Source organism: Dendronephthya gigantea, unplaced genomic scaffold, assembly GCF_004324835.1.
Source record: "Dendronephthya gigantea isolate DGI-Jeju-01 unplaced genomic scaffold, DenGig_1.0 000029F, whole genome shotgun sequence".
NCBI classification, from domain to species: Eukaryota; Metazoa; Cnidaria; class Anthozoa; order Malacalcyonacea; family Nephtheidae; genus Dendronephthya; species Dendronephthya gigantea.
Genome location: NW_021163039.1, coordinates 856541 through 876183, shown reverse-complemented (window position 1 = coordinate 876183; position 19643 = coordinate 856541). Strand labels below are relative to the sequence as shown.

The 19643-nt window shown below is 35.0% G+C and overlaps 2 protein-coding genes across 2 annotated transcripts; both read left to right on the top strand.

The window, feature by feature from the left end:
• Nucleotides 1–3279: 3279 nt before the first annotated feature.
• On the top strand, nucleotides 3280–17554 carry LOC114523927. Its single transcript, XM_028544990.1, has 12 exons — nucleotides 3280–3357; nucleotides 9825–9947; nucleotides 10928–11005; nucleotides 11338–11415; nucleotides 11746–11823; nucleotides 12220–12462; nucleotides 12870–13083; nucleotides 13520–13827; nucleotides 14480–14629; nucleotides 14995–15320; nucleotides 16316–16729; nucleotides 17311–17554. Exons 1-12 carry the CDS (start codon nucleotides 3280–3282, stop codon nucleotides 17552–17554), a joined length of 2334 nt encoding a protein of 777 aa, XP_028400791.1.
• Nucleotides 17555–18938: 1384 nt separating this feature from the next.
• Nucleotides 18939–19307, top strand: LOC114523926 (platelet-derived growth factor receptor alpha-like). The gene has a single exon (XM_028544989.1). It carries the CDS (start codon nucleotides 18939–18941, stop codon nucleotides 19305–19307), a length of 369 nt encoding a protein of 122 aa, XP_028400790.1.
• The last annotated feature ends 336 nt before the right edge of the window (nucleotides 19308–19643 follow it).

Below are 19643 nucleotides of genomic sequence, written 5' to 3'. Positions count from 1 at the left end.
ACTCAAAAAAATTAAGACGATGGTTTTGAGGGCAATAAATATTAGGTTATACAATCACTGGCAGTAAGTATACAACTTTTTATTACATGTGATGAAATAAAAACCATTTTTCAATGAGGAAATTAACTTTATACAATATTTTTGGACGTACGATATTTCCACGTGTATAGAAATGCCATATACTTGCTATATAATGCTTTGGCATTTTGACCGCAATTTGTTGTCATTCTTTTCAAATTAAGATGGCGTCGAGATATATAGGAGTGAGAATCCATGCAAACGTAATTCTTAAATTTCAGCACATTTTCTTTATATTCGACACATAACAAAATCTTTAAGAAAGAACATCTAACTTCCATTGAACAAAATTACAAAGACGGTAATAAATATGTGTTGATGTGCGTAAAATTTTGATTTTTGTCACTGGCTGTATTTTTGTGTTTAAAAGGCGTTTTCAAATTAATGTCTATACACATTTAAGAATATCATTATAGCTTAGATTTATGCACAGACATTCGTAAATTGCGATGAAAAGACACTTTTTAGCTACTCGTTATCTATTTACGAAGAAATGAAAATGTTTTCGAGATTCAGGTTCAAAAAGAATATTAACAATAGGTTAAATCTCTATATGTGATTTAATGACGTTTATTAATATTATTTTTATTATTTTATGTACAAGTTTTTCATTTATTAGCGACCCCATAATGTCTGAAATAAATTAAAAGTTATCTGGCTGGATTAACTATTGTTATTTCAGATAACCTGCACTATTTAGTTGAATTTCACTTTGTAATTGTATAATGTATGTTTTTCTATGGCGCTAATAAAGTTTATTATTGCCGTTATTGTTGCTACTGTTGTTATTAGCTATAATAGACAGGATTGCGAACGTAGCAGTAGGCTACTCTTTTTATATGAGAAAAGTACCTGATGAAAGGAGCAGTATTTAAATTCCTAATTTGGTAGTGCAGAAGCAAAATTGTCTAGATGAGTCTCCAAAACTGTTGACTCTTGAGCAGACAATTATATTACGCGTTTCTTTAAAAGAAAACTATTTTTTTCTAGGTCGTTATATGAATTGCTGTATCAAATTCATAGAGTAACCTTCTTCTTCAACCAAGACGTGCAATCAACTCACCAAGAAACCCGTAAACGAATGGAAGAAATCGAGGAACGCATCGAAAAGATTGAAAGAAAAGAGCAAGATGTAAAGAGAGAAATGGAGGAAAGAGTGAAAACCCAGACCAAAGTTCTCCAAGCCAAACTTGAAGGTTATATCAACTCGATGGATTTCAAAACGAAATTCTGCTCTTGGACGAATTGTGCACTTCCGAAGGGAGAAATAACTTGGGAAATGACAAAGAGAAACATCAAAGAAGCAATTGATAGCCGATTCAAAGAATTGCTCATTGAGTGGGAAAATGGCCATCAAGTTTATGCTGAAATTCATAGGGAAATTCTGGACGAATTTCGTAAAAGGTTAGGCAGATCCTGTGCATTTTCAATTGAAGAGCTTACATATGTATCGAGGCAATTTTCGTGTCCAAAAATATTATGCTAAACTAAATGCTTTATTTGGTAATAAATCACGATCTAAATCGCTCAAAAATGACGTATGTAGTATACATTTCAAAGGGACCTTTCGCATTATAATTCTTTTATATAAAAAATAAAGGTCTTACAGGACAGGGCGACGTTTTCGAGAGTTTTTCTTTGTTTCCAAGCAAAGATGGATGCTTAAAGGATACTTGTATAATGCCCTCGTAGGCTAGCATAGCAAAAAAATATCTAATTGTTAGCGTTGTAAAAAAACTAACAATTGGACGAGTATATTGAAAGAGAATACAGAATAGGGGAGCAAAACCAAAGAAAACACTGTACAAAAAGTCATTAATCAACTACGACCAGTCATAAAAAACTTGATTTTGACAACGCGACTTTCAATATAGTACATTTAATTGTTGATTATTTTCGGTTATTTATATTTTCACACCAATTAGTTAAGTTAAAGTACATTGTTTATTGCCTGTTTTCAAATGTTATCTATATAATTGCCGCTTTAGTTTGAATCTTTTGGAGGAGGAACTCGAAGGTGTTGATAAAGCGATGTATAGTGTAGAAAGAGGTGCTTATCATTCAGGGAACAAAAATAAAATTCCCTTAAAGGCGAAAGTTATCTTCGGAGTGATTAGTCCTCTTTTGATTCCATTCGGTGTGGCGGGTTTGGTGATTGGTACGCCTGTTTTGGGAGCATTGGGTATAAAAGGTAAAGTTGATAAAAAAAAGAAGATTGACAGTTACATAAACAATCCAGTTGAACACCTTAGAAAACGATCCGAAAAATTTTTGGAGCGACTTCCAAAAGAATACGTGTTACAATATGTCCAACGCCTGATGGAGAACACTAGAATGGTGCTATCAAGGTATGGAGATCAAATTCCCACCCTGATCGAGGCCGATCGAAAACTGGTGACGCAATTATTTAATGACAGACGAACACAGAGTGAAATATTGGGAATGTATGACCTAATTCAGAAGAAAAGTCTCAAGATTATATATGAAATCCTACCCTGGGGAATTAAGCTCTGTCCAGCAACAATAAATGCCAGTGATCTTGACTGGAAAAAAGACTACAGTTCATGCCTCGGCGAGGGGGAAGTATCCAGAGTGTACAAAGGGAAGCTAAAGAATCTTGGAAGAAATAAATCAGAGACTTCTGAAATGAACGTGGCGGTAAAAGTATTCAAGAAACAATTTGATGAACCGAATTCTAGATACTTTCTGCAGGAAGAACTGCAGATTAGGTGTGTATCTTGTATTGCAGAACCAACAAACGTCATTATGATCGAGAAAATTTTATTGTCCTAAGCCTTAAATCGAGCGCACACTGTTACACTTTTCACGCATCGACACATCACTCGACCTACATGTGTTCCTAGTGTCACTCGTGTTATAAAATTCAATGCCATCAATGCCGAATTCCATTATGATATTTTGTTCAACACATACGTTCCTGCATGTCCAACCCATTTCAAATGATCCTAACGTGTACGATATCCTTTTTTTCTTTAGAGATTTGAGACATAAAAACGTTCTCAAGTATTTTGGAGCAGCCCGAACTAGTGATAATACTCTTTTATCCAACGACCACCAATTTATATTCGTGATGGAAGCAGCCGCCGACAAAACCGAAGTGTCATCTTCAAAAACCGAATTCTGACCCCAGCGGAGTCTGAAAACTCCAAACTAGCAATCGGCAAGTTCATTAAGAGGGCGATGGACATAGCGGATGGTTTAAACTACATTCACGAGAGAGGACTTATTCACAGACATCTCAAGCTGGAAAATATTTTGGTTAGTACACTTATACAGTTATTATACTGCATATTTATATTGAGGCTATTAAAGCTATACTTTTCGGCCCTTTAATAGGTAACCTGAGTTAAAAAACTGAGAGATCACCATAAGCTTAATTTTATTATTGCTATAATGAAGCGATTATTATCACTTTTTAGAAATAAGTATATATAACGCACTTTAAGGAATTCGCGTGACCGAGGGTGAACAATTGTTTCATTTCTGCCTTTGAACTGTTTTCTTAGGTGTTTTTTAAATTTTGAAAAATTTAAAAATAGTAATTTATTTTTTGCCCAACAGGAAGACAGGACGGGAACAACGATGATATCAGATATTGGGAATTGTGGGCCAATTTTTGGAAACAGAGAAAAGCATAACTAACCTTGCACCCGAGGTGCTCGAAGACCTCAGGAATCGTACAAAAGCAGCAGATGTTTACAGTTATGGTATTGTATTGTGGGAGAGTGGTATGGCGCCCATGCGTCAGAGAATTTATGCCTATCGAAAAAGTCCAATTCCGAGAAAAGCTGGTTGAAGGGTATCGTCCAGAAATGGATAACAACAAAATCAACATACCAAAAATACATGGGGTCATGGTGGCAAGCTGGGCTACTGAGGTTGAAAGAGATGGTCAATGAAAGTGTGCTATGATGCATTATCGGATGTGACAGAATGGAGACTGGAATGATGAATGTCCAAATGCGGGGGACATTTAAGCACATTTTACTCTATGAAGAACATAGGGCCTATAGCCTGCCATAAACATATATACAAGTAGAATAAGCATAGAGGACAATGTTTGGTATTTTTTGATACGTTTTAATTGAAATATATAACGCAAACTTAATGAAGCACGAATAGTACTGTCAAAATAGTAGTTGAAAGTAGTTTTTCAAAAACACTCGCGATGTAGCAAATAAGTATCGATTACAGTGTAGTAGTTTGTGCATTTTTAAATATATGTTAACTTTTCTTAACCAGTTTCTGATTTGTTATCGAGACCAACAACCACCGAGCCAATGATCATTTGTTGTAATAAGTTGCTTTGCAAAATCTGTCATATGAGAACCGCGCTATTGGCATATTTTTTTTGTTTTAGATCGACGTTTTTAGCTACGGTATACTGGTGTGTGAGATGTGTATTTGTGAGCTGCCAAATCAAGCGAAGAGAAAGGAACAATTTGGAAGAATTTCAAATGCTAATATCAAAGCTTTAGTTGAAGCTTGTACGAGGAGAGATTCTAAAACAAGACCGCAATGGAGGATGCAATTGACTTTTGGCGGTGTATGTAGTGCAAAAATTGTACTGAGATATGTTATACGGAGTTAATACATTTGGGTTATAAGGCGTTTAGTGTTCTTTATATTCTTATAAGACTTACCTTACAATGTGCACAGCCACGAGGGTTAACATTAATTTTGTCGAAAGTCGTTCAAACAAAACACACTTGACATAATTTAATCTTTACTATAGGCTATAGCATGTTGAAGTCCTCTTTAAACTGGCTTCAAGTTCGTACATTGCTTTCTTTTACCAGGTTATTAATTAAATAATTTATCGTCTGTAGGAGCCATTTGCAAATTGTAAGCATCAAATTATCCGCGTGACATACCGGAAGTACATGCATCGTATCCCGGATGTAATGATTCAATTCGACTGTAAAATATCACAAGGTAGCTAGAGCATAATTTTGCAAACCCCAGAGCCAACGCCACGATCTTCATCTTGGTAGAAAATTTTCAGAGAAAAAGCTTTATTTGCTGATTGAAATCTGTGTTGAAATTAACTTCGTTTCGAGTTAATTTCAGGGCAGCTATTTGATGAAAATGGACTTATTCTAATTAAAGAATATGCATGCACGTAATGTACATTTCCTTAAATCATTTCATTTGGGAAAGAAAAGAAAACAACACAATTTAAATGTATGAAAATATGATGGTTTAATCGTGTTTTAAATAGTAATTGCATCTACTGTCACATTTCCAGTGTGAAAAACCTGGAAGTTAACAAAAGGCAATGTCGACAAGGCAATTAATTACAGACTTAAACACCAAGTATTTGTTTATTCAGTGGGAAAATCACAATGAAGCTTGTGAATGAATTTTGGTACAAGGTTTGGCATATTCTTTGCATTATAAACTATAAAGATTTAGGCATATCGTTAAGGTCTCTAAAAACCGAGACAATTAATATTCATGGTACATAATTATGCCATGAATGATTCATTATACCGTCTAGCAATTAACACACCTGTGATCCTTTATCAAAAACCTACCGCAAATATTCCATTTTGTATACTGCGCTACGGGAGGCAAAAATTACCACTGATTTTTGTGTTGAGGTATCTAAATTTCTATAGAAATTAGAGCTATATATCTACGTATTGTGTGACTGTTTAAATAGGTCGGTATAGAAAATGCTTATCGTATAATATAATAGTGTCGCTGAACAATACTGCATGGGTAGGTAAACGAAACAGCATCAAAAACATGGCAACAACTTAAAGTCAGGTATGTTGGACAACTCTTAGAAGTTAATGCTCTTGCTTCTTTCTACATCTTGTACATATAGCTAAGAATGCTATGATATTCATGCAGGTTTGAAATAATGAAACTAAATATTATTATATATGGTTCTACGATCCGGAAATAGGTTTAGTATATTGAAGTTCCCCGTATACATTCAAAGTTCTGCAACAACTTACTGAATCTGTCACAATTTACCATGTACCTTAAAAAGCTATAAAGTTGAACGCGTTCACTAATAAAATAAGCCGAAAATATTGCCTGCAGTGAATACAGGAAATTATGCCTTGTTTAGTTATAAAATACTTTTGGTTTTATCTGGCTAATTTGACTACCATTAATATACTCTATATAAATGTCATTAATCTGCTCTATTTCTTACTGTTATATTACCATAATATACTTAAGTGAGTGCAACAATATTTATCGGTTTATGTCTCGTGAAGAGGCGGCAATAGTCTGACAAACGAAAGCAACACACCCGCATGATCTTTTGTCAAAGAACATACCTGAAATATTCAAAGTTTTAACACTGCACTGCGGGAGACAAATATTATCACTGCTTTTTTTTGTGTTGAGGTATTTAAATCGTATAGAAAATGAGATTTAAGTCTCACAGTATTGCATAAGTGTGAATAGGTATGTACAGATCGTAATTAAAAGAGCGTCGGCAATATACTGTAGGTAAATGAAACCCATCAAACAGTATGGCAACTTAAAGTCAGGTATGTTCGACAACTTTTTGAAGGTATATAATGCTCTTGCTTCTTCTATATATCTACGTACAAGGTATTATTATATATCTATATAAGGAATGGTATTATATTCGTGCAGGTTTTGATAATGAAACCAATTATTGTTTGATATGGTTCTGCGATTCCGAAATAGTTTTTGCATTGAGGTTGTCGTTATACATTGAAAGACAACTCACTAAATCTCTGTCACAATTTATAATGTAGCTACTTTAAAAACCTATAAAATTGAACGCGTTCTTTAATGAAATCACCGCGAATACTGTCTGCATGTGAATACAGGAAATGATGCCTTAATTGTTTTTCTAAACTCGAATTGGTTTAATCCCTATAGCTAATGGTAATATGCTCCTGTTCGTACTGTTATATTAACATAATATTCACGTATTCAAGTCATCATTGTATCTGATAAACCAGGTTTTGCTAAGTCTATTCTATTGTAATACTTTCCAAACGAAAATTAATAAACGAGATATTACATTATTACATATTATCATTATTAGCATTTAGCATAGTATATTAAACCGCAGAGTTAAAATTCCTGGCGAATTAACGATTTCAAAACTACAACTAGAGCTATTTGATTTCATATAAACTTCCTTAAAAGACGCCCAACGGAAGTTTATAGCAATACCACAATAATTAAATTATTCTTTGTCATGCGGATTTTTGTGGCAATGAATTTCCAAGTATTGTTAAAACACATCGAAAATTGCTTGTTAAAACTCTTTTCACCAATGCAAAGTTTCGCAATGGGGTTCCTATACCAATAAGGAAGCCAGTATACCTAAATAATGACCGATGCATGTAGAGACAAATTTAACAGTGTAATATAAAACAGTTAAGCAGAAATTCTAACAGTTTTTAAACAAGGCCTGGCCTAGTGCATGTATTGCCTGGCTTTGGACTTGATTCCATGCATGTATCTACGAAGCGTTTACGCCTATCTTTTGATCAGACTCACTTTAACCCAAATATTACACTTTTTACAACGACTGGAGAGTAACTTCAAAGAAAAATGCTGAAATGGCGGGCATTTTTCAATGCAATGCATGTCATTCTGGCAAAGAAACGATACCCGTCGTAAGGTCAGTTATTTTCACAGGAATCAATAGTAGAGTTAGTAAAAGATTAAGAGCATAATTGCATGGAATGTGCCTCTATACAAATAGGCACTGTCTACACGATGCCGGAAGAATTTGAAAACGCAAAAATATTTATCCGCGTCAACACGTAAACACAAAACGACTCGAAAACGCTAAAGTTATTTGATCCCGCAATACACCTTCATGTTTTCCACCGCGTGTCACAGGTTGGATGTCGAATTCAAAGCAAAAATCTACCAAATACAAAGTGAAAAACAAGAATGAGGACTTTGTTTGGACAAACGACAAGCCCAAACTCATAATTATTGTTGTTGAGTATTTGTTAAGTGCATTTCGTGCATACGAAATTGTGTATATCCATACTCCGACATTTTGGACATGTTTCTCTCGTAAAATACTTCCGCAAATGCTACAAGAATTTCCGAAGATTTTCATCATCATGAAAATAACCTAAATAAGACTTATTTGAGGCTAATATACCAATATAAAGTCAAGCATAAGCCACCAGACTTGAAACAAGCCTCATTACAAAGCTGTCCACACGTATCCGCTCAGCCGTTTTTTTGAAATTCTTCCACTGTGGAGAGCGTTTCAGATTCTTCCGTTTCAGTGGGCGAAAACGCCGGATACGTGTGGACGGTACGCGTAACCGTAAGAATATTCTTGCGTTTTCAAATTATTCCGGCATCGTGTGGCATAGTATTTGTATTTATAGTTGTTTGTTAAATGAAAAGTAAAAAAATTACAGAAACCACACTATAAGTATTTTAGTAGGCAAATACCAGCGGCGGATCCAGAGTAACTAAGCCAGAACAAATTATTTCTAGAACTCTAATTTGCCCTTCGCATTGGTGGATTTTTTTTCTAATAGAAACCCATAACAAATAGCGCTGTCATTAATGTACTTTGTGAAATTAATGAATAATTAATGAGTCTAACTTGCAATCATTGCGCAGTATTTTGGTCACATGTATACATCTGTAATTCTCCATAAAGGTCTCATGAATTGTTAATTAATATATTAACTTTGATACAATTAATCTTAATTAGTATTCATAACTTTGTTACACACATGCCCTAATATGCATTAAGCTTAATTTATTCATTTCACGTGCTACGCACTCGCCATTGTAAATACCCATACAGATCGGCCGCGAGTATTTTAAATAGTACTTATTTAAAATAAAGAAGCTGTGTAGTAATATATTATAGTTCTAATCCAGGGGCCGCTGCTGATTGTCTGTTCATATCACAACACATCTTACGGTAGTCTTATAGAAAAATATTATGACTTCTCGAGAAATGACCTATTGTTACTACATGAAAGCACTAGGACCTTAAAAAAAACTTGTAAAATAATTTAATTTTGTGCACGGGAAAACATACAAATGATTGCATTTTCAATATACCCGGCATGGATTTAGTTCTTGCCTGGCATGAAGATAGTAGGCCAGTCAGATTCTAATGAAAGTTGATTAAGATGACAAGTAAGAGCAAAGGCTGTTTTCCACTTACACCGTAAAAGTCTAAAAACCTTATACATGTTACCTTTGAAAATTGAAGGAACTTAGTTTTCTGCATATTTTTGTATGCATTAGTTGACCTAGATGTTAAATAATAAAAATTTAAAGCATTCAAAATTTTCCGTACGTGTACGTGCGTATAAAAAACGCGTAAGTGGAAAGCAGCCTTATGATGATAAGTATATGACCATACAGGCATAACGGAATAACTTCGCTGGACAGGTCTGATGTTTGCCAGACATCTAACACGGAATATATTACAGTTTGCGGAAGTCATCCTGTAAACGACTTTTAAAAAGGATCTTTTTAAACTTTTCACTAGTGGCAGTTCCCTGTATCATTCTCTTGACTGATGTAGATGTGTTATAAGTATGTAATTATTAAGCAAATGTAAAAGATTGTAAGTGCATCTACTTTTCCTATTTGTAAAGCGCCTTGAACTTTAGGATATGTGCATGCGCTATAAAAATCGAGGATATTATTATTATTATTATTATTATATAGACGCTATAAAGATTGCATAGAGTTGATAATCTCATTCTATCTTTATCTTACAGTTTGTAAAGGGGTTATATCTTAGCAAATCGAAAAAGAGGGCGAAAAAACGAATGAAGTCGCGCGAAAAAATCTCAGGCACGGGCAGTGAAGAAACCGCCAGAGGTGCTTATGGCGTTTACGAGGTACATCAAGGAAAGTACAGTACTGTCGAGAAATAACCTAATAAAAAACCGCGGTTAACCTAGGTCAAACCTGGGTCTGATCGCGGTTGCATGAACCGAGGTCAGACCGAGCTGTCGAACCGCGGTGAGATGGAGGTTGAACCTCGGCGTATTTCTGTCTGACAGACATTTCTTAAGATTTTTTCGATTTGATTATTGTGTTGTCGTTCTCAGCTGTTCATAACATTCCGTTCGGAAGTGAACGGCCACTGCGAAGGCATTTCTTCCCTTGCCGCCCTCAGGATTTTTATCGGTGGACTGCAACTCAATTGTTAGGTTATTTCTGGACAGTACTGTAGCTATAAAAACGTCCTGTTTCTTGTTTATAACTGAACGAAATTAACACCATGCAGCTAATAATTTACGAAATCAACTACGAAATAGATCTAATTAATCATGTGGACTGGCATAGTGCCGAACAGGCGTGGCTATACCTTGTGGACAATATATGTGAACCAGAGTCGTCTAATTATAAATACATTGTTTATTAACTGAGATAAAATTTTCTATTTTTCAAACATATCAATTATCAATAGGACATGTCTGAATATCAACACCCCTCACGAGGAATAACCCATTCACGACACCAGAAGATTCACGTTATAACCCACAGGTGATGTAGCAGATATATGGCCAGTATAGTTTTAATCATTTATGTCAAAAAAGAAGTAAACAACTTTTTTGCTGACGTGTTAATTATATTCATAATAAAACGCCCTGTCCCCTGTTTATCACTGAGCGAAATTAACACCAGCTAATAATTTACGAAATCAACTACGAAATAGATCTAATTAATCATGTGGACTGGCATAGTGCCGAACAGGCGTGGCTATACCTTTGGACAATATACGTGAACCAGAGCCGTCTAATTATAAATACATTGTTTGTTTATTAACTGAGATAAATATTTTCTATTTTTCAAACATATCAATTATCAATAGGACATGTCTGAATATCAACACCCCTCACGAGGATATAACCCATTCACGACACCAGGAGATTCAAGTTATAACCCACAGGTGATGTAGCAGATATATGGCCAGTATAGTTTTAATCATTTATGTCCAAAAAAAATGGTAAACAACTTTTTTGCTGACGTGTTAATTATATTTATAATAAAAACGTCCTGTTTCCTGTTTATCACTGAGCGAAATTAACACTAGCTAATAATTTACGAAATCAATTACGAAATAGATCTAATTAATCATGTGGACTGGCATAGTGCCGAACAGGCGTGGCTATACCTTTTGGACAATATATGTGAACCAGAGCCGTCTAATTATAAATACATTGTTTGTTTATTAACTGAGATAAATATTTTCTATTTTTCAAACATATCAATTATCAATAGGACTTGTCGGAATATCAACACCCCTCACGACGATACAACACATTCACCACACCAGAAGTTTCAAGTTATAACCCACAGGTGATGTAGCAGATATATGGCCAGTATAGTTTTAATCATTTATGTCACAAAAATATTAAACAACTTTTTTGCTGACGTATTAATTATATTTATTATAAAAACGTCCTGTTTCCTGTTTATCACTGAGCGATTTTAACACCAGCTAATAATTTACGAAATCAACTACGAAATAGATCTAATTAGTCATGTGGACTGGCATAGTGCCGAACAGACGTGGCTATACCTTGTGGACAATATATGTGAACCAGAGCCGTCTAATTATAAATACATTGTTTTTTTATGAACTGAGATAAATATTATCTATTTTTCAAACATATCAATTATCAATAGGACATGTCGGAATATCAACACCCCTCACGACGATACAACACATTCACGACACAAGAAGTTTCACGTTCTAACCCACAGGTGATGTAGCAGATATATGGCCAGTATAGTTTTAATCATTTATGTCACAAAAATGGTAAACAACTTTTTTGCTGACGTGCTAATTATATTTATTATCAATATGAAAAAATCACCGGACACTGATTGGTTGAGAGAAGAATAGTTACGTCATTACTTGTAATGCAGTACAATGAAAGATTTCCTAAAATATATACGAAATAGTAGAATGTTAGCTATATTTGCATATCAACTAGGCCGCCCTATAAGAGCTAAAAGTGCCAGAGCGCCAAACGAAAATACTGGCAGAAAGTACTTGAATATAAATGATCTGGCAGAATTGGAACGAAAATGATGACAAAAAATCCACTATTGAAATCGTTAAAGTTTAACTGTAATTTCAAGTGGTCCTTTTTTTAGAAATATGAACACCGCAGTGCCAGAACAAGAATTCGTCGTAGACACCAAAAACGAATATCCGGAAAAACGCCCAAAAAGAATGTGGAGGACATACAAGACATAAGCGAAATGCTTGGTTTATTTCGTCTGCTTCATATAGCTCACGACCCTAATGAATTATGCCTTTCAAAAATGAAAGAGACGGCTAAAAGAGTACTCGAAGACCAAGGTTCTGGTAGCGGAAAGTATTCATATGGCACAACGGTGATTCTTTTACGAATTATTATATTTACGAAAAGTAAACGCATGCTTTGAGAACTTTTGCCTAGTACTGGTGATGAAATGTCCCACAAAGCGATAAAGTCTTAGTAAATTTACAGGCCAAAGCGTGGTCGAGCGACCTTTGCGTCCCCTTTCGAGCATACGGACGCATTTAATCACTATATATTCCCGAAAGCTTTACGTTTAGATTGTAAAAACATGATTATAACGAGGTTGAAAATTGCCTCAGATTTAACTTTTTAAATATCAGGTGTTCTCATCGTAATTCGTTGTCATCACATTTAACATTTTTTTAATGAAACGAAATCGAGGTTTTTATTCAGTGATTTTAAACAAGACTGCGGCAAAAATTATCCACACTTCAACATATTTTCTACTATATTTAAAAGGGATTTGGGGTAATAGCCATGACTAAAGACGAGGATATGTTGAAGAGAAAAACGCTGCTGGACTTTAATCTCCAGGTTGACGATTGTGTGAGGCAATTGGGCAGCCACGCGATTGAGGTTCTAGACGTTTACTATAGCGATGGAAGTGTTTTGAATGTTTTGGGAGAAGAAAGGGAGCGCTTAACGAAAACAGAATATAACATCCTTATTGCAGGTATTGAAGGTTGTAGTTGGTTATATATTGCAAGGGCAGGTTGTTCAAACCCCAATTATCAGCGCCAACCCTGTCCTAAGGCTAAACTTCGACCTGCTGTTTTTGTTCTTGCCAGTCGAACACAAAGAGACACAGTAATACATTTCTGGATTTCTGTTCTGTTCAAAACTTAGAAAATTGAGTCTCTATCGAATCGGACAAGATTTCTGAAACATTTACCCATTCAAATTTATAAATGAACTGTTAAAAGCCTGGGGCCGGTTTTCACTATCCGGCTAATATCACTATCCGGCTTTCACACAACCGACCCCAGATTTTTAAATGCTTTAGCCATGCAGCTAGAGTTAACCTAACAGACATTTAAACACATACCTCGTGCAGCACCGTGCAGTATGCAATGAAACATTGAAAAAAAATTATCTTTACAATTTTTTAGGCGAAAGTAGCGCCGGAAAAAGTAGTTTAGTCAATCTTATTCTCGGCGAAGAGCTTCTTCCACATCACAATCTCAATACCACCTCCACAATATGCGAGGTAAAACATGGGGAAAAACGAGAATTGATTGCTCACTATAACTACGATGAGGAACAAAGGATGCCCAAACCTGAAATACATCCGTTGAGAACAAAAGAAGAATGCGGCAAAAATTACTGTGAACAAATCGCTCCCTTCGTGCAAAGGAAGTCCAACGAAAGATCTAAATATACTAGAGTAGAAATCTTTTGGACGCATGAATTACTTGAGGTGAACCGTTGCCTTTCAAATTATTAGGAATTCAAATAAATAATCAATAATATTCAGAATTCTCTTTGTTTGACACATGGTGGAAATGTGGGATTTCAGAATATTATCTATCTGTTCCTCTATATATGTACATATGTTATCGTTATTGGTTTTAAAACCGTATAAGAAAATTGGGGGATTGTAACTGTTTCACTAAGGATTGGAAAAAACTTTGATTACAAAGATGATTATTGAAAATTCTTGCCTCTGATTGGTCGAGCGACCTCGGATTATTATGCGACTAAGCGGATTTTTCAATCCGGCGAGTTGTTTTTGTCAAAGTGACGGATGAAGAAATATGTTATTTTGACGAAAATGCTGTGCCTGAAAGCGCAAAAATTAGACATAAAATTATTTTTATGGTAAAAACTACTATGGTAAAAACTAACGCCAAAATATGCATTGTTTTATTTAAATCGCCGTACTGTCGCTTCGAAATGTACTAATCGAACTGTCGTTTCTACAGCAGATTTTTCTTTCAAAAAATCACCTCTGTATTATTTAGTGATATTCACACCGCCTTCGGAGAATAATTGTTAAATAAATACGATAGTTAATGACTGTATGCACATGCATGCATTACGGTTTAAACTTTCTTTATTCTGTACTTTAGGAAGAAATTGTTATTGTCGATAGTCCAGGCCTGGGTGAATGTGATGAAATGGATGCAGTTCTGATGAATTATCTTCCGAATGCTTTTGCGTTCATTTATGTTCTTGACGTTTCCCGTGCTGGAGGAATACAGAAAGATATCAAAGAGAAGGTGAATAAAGGAAAACTTTAAAATATTTTAATGTCCATAAAATAATATAATTAAGAATTATTAGGCAGAGAAACTATGGTTGAACTCTGAATTTCGAAGGTCATATGTCGCGTGATGTGACGTAGCATCACCACTTCCGGTTTTATTAATCCCGGTGGTTGAAGTATTAACCTCCTATCAAACCGGTTCAAACCTGATAAACAAGATTTTGTGGTAAACACTCGGATTTCCCGCCTTTCACGTGACGTAGTCTTAACCAATTAGATTCTGGAACAGACAAACTTCGAAACTTGCTCATATAATATTTTAATACCCTAATATAATTGCGTCTTGACTGATACAATCATATCATTCGTATACTGCAGTTAAGGAACATCTTAAAAAAGGTGAAGTCATCTGATGGCGGCGTTGAGACCCTTCACCATTTAGCCGAATGTTCGCTTTTTATCTGCAATAAATGGGATCAAGTAAAAGAGGGAGAAAGGTCAGCAACGAAGAATCATGTCGTCGCAAAGTTAAGAGAGTGTTGGGAAGATTCAAATTTGAATCATCAAATTGTGTACATGTCAATAACAGAGGCCATCGAAGTACAGGAATATGGCGGAGTCACAGAAGAGTTCAATGATTTACTCCAAAAAATTAAGACGATGGTTTTGAGGGCAATAAATATTAGGTTGTACAATCACTGGCAGTAAGTATAGAACTTTTTATTACATGTGATGAAATAGAAATCGTTTTTCAATGAGTAAATTAACTTTATACAATATTTTGGATGTATGATATTTCCACATGTATATAGAAATGCATATACGGCTTTGGCATTTTGACGGCAATTTGTTGTCATTCTTTTCAAATCAAGATCGCGTCGAGATATATAGGAGTGAAAATCCGTGCAAACGTAATTGTTAAATTTCAGCACATTTTCTTTATATTCGACACATAAAAAATTCTTTCAGAAAGAATATCTAACTTCCGTTGAACAAAATTAGAAAGAAATTGAACGGTAATAAATATGTTTTGATGCATAAAATTTTTATTTTTGTCACTCGCTGTATTTTTGTGTTTAAAAGGCTTTGGTTTTCAAATTAATGTCTATACACATTTAAGAATACCATTATAGCTTAGATTTATGCACAGACATTCGTAAATTGCGATGAAAGACACTTTTAGCTAGCGTTATCTATTTACGAAGAAATGAAAATGTTTCCGAGATTCAGGTTCAAAAAGAATATTAACAATAGGTTAAATCTCTATATGTGATTTAATAACGTTTATTAATATTATTTTTATCATTTAATGCTTGTACAAGTTTTTCATTTATTAGCGACCCCTTAATGTCTCAAATAAATTAGAGGTTATCTGACTGGATTAACTATTGTTATTTCAGATAACCTGCACTATTTAGTTGAATTTCACTTTGTAATTTAAAAAAAAGTTTTTCTATGGTGCTAATAAAGTTTATTGTTGTTATTGTTGTTATTGTTGTTATTAGCTATAATAGTTGCGAACGTAGCAGCAGTAGGCTACTCTTTTTAATTTACATGAGAAAAGTCCCTGATGAAAGGATTTAAATTCCTAATTTTGTAGTGCAGAAGCAAAATTGTCTAGATGAGTCTCCGAAACTGTTGACTCTTGAGCAGACAATTATATTACGCGTTTCTTTAAAAGAAAACTATTTTTTTCTAGGTCGTTATATGCATTGCTGTATCAAATTTATAGAGTAACCTACTTCTTCAACCAAGAGGTGCAATCAACTCACCAAGAAACCCGTGAACGAATGGAAGAAATCGAGAGACGCATCGAAAAGATTGAACGAAAAGAGCAAGATGTAAAGAGAGAAATGGAGGAAAGAGTGAAAACCCAGACCAAAGTTCTCCAAGCCAAACTCGAAGTTTATATCTACTCGATGGATTTCAAAACGAAATTCTGCTCTTGGACGAATTGTGCACTTCCGAAGGAAGAAATAACTTGGGAAATGACAAAGAGAAACATCAAAGAAGCAATTGATAGCCGATTCAAAGAATTGCTAATTGAGTGGGAAAATGGCCATCAAGTTTATGCTGAAATTCATAGGGAGATTCTGGACGAATTTCGTAAAAGGTTAGGCAGATCCTGCGCATTTTCAATTGAAGAGCTTACATATGTATCGTGGCAATTTTCATGTCCAAAAATATTATGCTAAACTAAATGCTTTATTTGGTAATAAATCACGATCTAAATCGCTCAAAAATGTTGTATGTAGTACACATTTCAAAGGCACCTTTCGCATTATAATTCTTTTATATAAAAATAAAGGTCTTACAGGACAGGGCAACGTTTTCGAGAGTTTTTCTTTGTTTCCAAGCAAAAATGGATGCTTAAAGGATACTTGTATAATGCCCTCGTAGGCTGGCATAGCAAACAAAACATCTAATTGTTAGCGTTGTAAAAAAACTAACAATTGGACGAGTATATCGAAAGAGAATACAGAATAGGGGCAAAACCTAAAGAAAACACTGTACAAAAAGTCATTAATCAACTACGACCAGTATAAAAACTTGATTTTGACAACGCGACTTTCAATATAGTACATTTAATTGTTGATTATTTTCGGTTATTTATATTTTCACACCAATTAGTTAAGTTAAAGTACATTGTTTACTGCCTGTTCTCAAATGTTATCTATATAATTGCCGCTTTAGTTTGAATCTTTTGGAGGAGGAACTCGAAGGTGTTGATAAAGCGATGTATAGTGTGGACAGACGTGCTTATCTTTCACGGAACAAAAATAAAATTCCCTTAAAGGCGAAAGTTATCTTCGGAGTGATTAGTCCTCTTTTGATTCCATTCGGTGTGGCGGGTTTGGTGATTGGTATGCCAGTTTTGGGAGCATTGGGTATAAAAGGTAAAGTTGATAAAAAAAAGAAGATTCACGAAAATTTATAAACAATCCGCTTGAACAACTTAGAAAACGATCCGAAAAATTTTTGGAGGAACTTCCAAAAGACTACGTGTTACAATATGCCCAACGCCTGATGGAGAACACCAGAATGGTGCTATCAAGGTATGGAGATCAAATTCCCACCCTGATCGAGGCCGATCGAAAACTGGTGACGCAATTATTTAATGACAGACGAACACAGAGTGAAATATTGGGAATGTATGACCCAATTCAGAAGAAAAGTCTCGAGATTATATATGAAATCCTACCCTGGGGAATTAAGCTCTGTCCAGCAACAATAAATGCCAGTGATCTTGACTGGAAAAAAGACCACCGTTCATGCGTCGGCGAGGGGGAGGTATCTACAGTGTACAAAGGGAAGCTAAAGAATCTTGGAAGAAATAAATCAGAGACTTCTGAAATGAACGTGGCGGTAAAAGTATTCAAGAAACAATTTGATGAACCGAATTCAAGATACTTTTTGCAGGAAGAACTGCACATTAGGTGTGTATCTTGCATTGCGGAACCAACAAATGTCTTTATGATCGAGAAAAATTTATTGTCCTAAGCCTTAAATCGAGCGCACACTGTTACACTTTTCACGCATCGACACATCACTCGACCTACATGTGTTCCTAGTGTAACTTGTGTTATAAAATTCAATGCCATTAATGCCGAATGCCTTTATGATATTTTGTTCAACACATATACGTTCCTGCATGTCCAACCCATTTCAAATAATCCTAACGTTTACGATATCCTTTTTTTCTCTAGAGATTTGAGACATAAAAACGTTCTCAAGTATTTTGGAGCAGCCCGAACTAGTGATAATACTCTTTTATCCAAAGACCACCAATTTATATTCGTGATGGAAGCAGCCCGACAAAACCTGCGAAGTGCCATCTTCAAAAACCAAATTCTGACCCCAGCGGAGTCTGAAAACTCCAAACTAGCAATCGGCAAGTTCATTAAGAGGGCGATGGACATAGCGGATGGTTTAAACTACATTCACGAGAGAGGACTTATTCACAGACATCTCAAGCTGGAAAATATTTTGGTTAGTACACTTATACACTTATTATACTGCATATTTATATTGAGGCTATTAAAGCTATACTTTTCGGCCCTTTAACTATAATAGGTAACCTGAGTTAAAAAACTGAGAGATCACCATAAGGTTAATTTTTATTATTGCTATAATGAAGCGATTATTATCACTTTTTAGAAATAAGTATATATAACGCACTTTAAGGAATTCGCGTGACCGAGGGTGAACAATTGTTTCATTTCTTCCTTTGAACTGTTTTCTTAGGTGTTTTTTAAATTTTGAAAAATTTAAAAATAGTAATTTATTTTTTTGCCCAACAGGAAGACGAGGACGGGACAACGATGATATCAGATATTGGAATTGTGGGCCAATTTTTGGAAACAGAGAAAAGCATAACTAACCTTGCACCCGAGGTGCTCGAAGACCTCAGGAATCGTACAAAAGCAGCAGATGTTTACAGTTATGGTATTGTATTGTGGGAGATGTGGTATGGCGCCCATGCGTTCAGAGAATTTATGCCTATCGAAAAAGTCCAATTCCGAGAAAAGCTGGTTGAAGGGTATCGTCCAGAAATGGATAACAACAAAATCAACATACCAAAAATACATGGGGTCATGGTGGCAAGCTGGGCTACTGAGGTTGAAAAGAGATGGTCAATGAAAGTGTGCTATGATGCATTATCGGATGTGACAGAATGGAGACTGGAATGATGAATGTCCAAATGCGGGGGACATTTAAGCACATTTTACTCTATGAAGAACATAGGGCCTATAGCCTGCCATAAACATATATACAAGTAGATAAGCATAGAGGACAATGTTTTGGTATTTTTTGATACGTTTTAATTGAAATATATAACGCAAACTTAATGAAGCACGAATAGTACTGTCAAAATAGTAGTTGAAAGTAGTTTTTCAAAAACACTCGCGATGTAGCAAATAAGTATCGATTACAGTGTAGTAGTTTGTGCATTTTTAAATATATGTTAACTTTTCTTAACCAGTTTCTGATTTGTTATCGAGACCAACAAACCACCGAGCCAATGA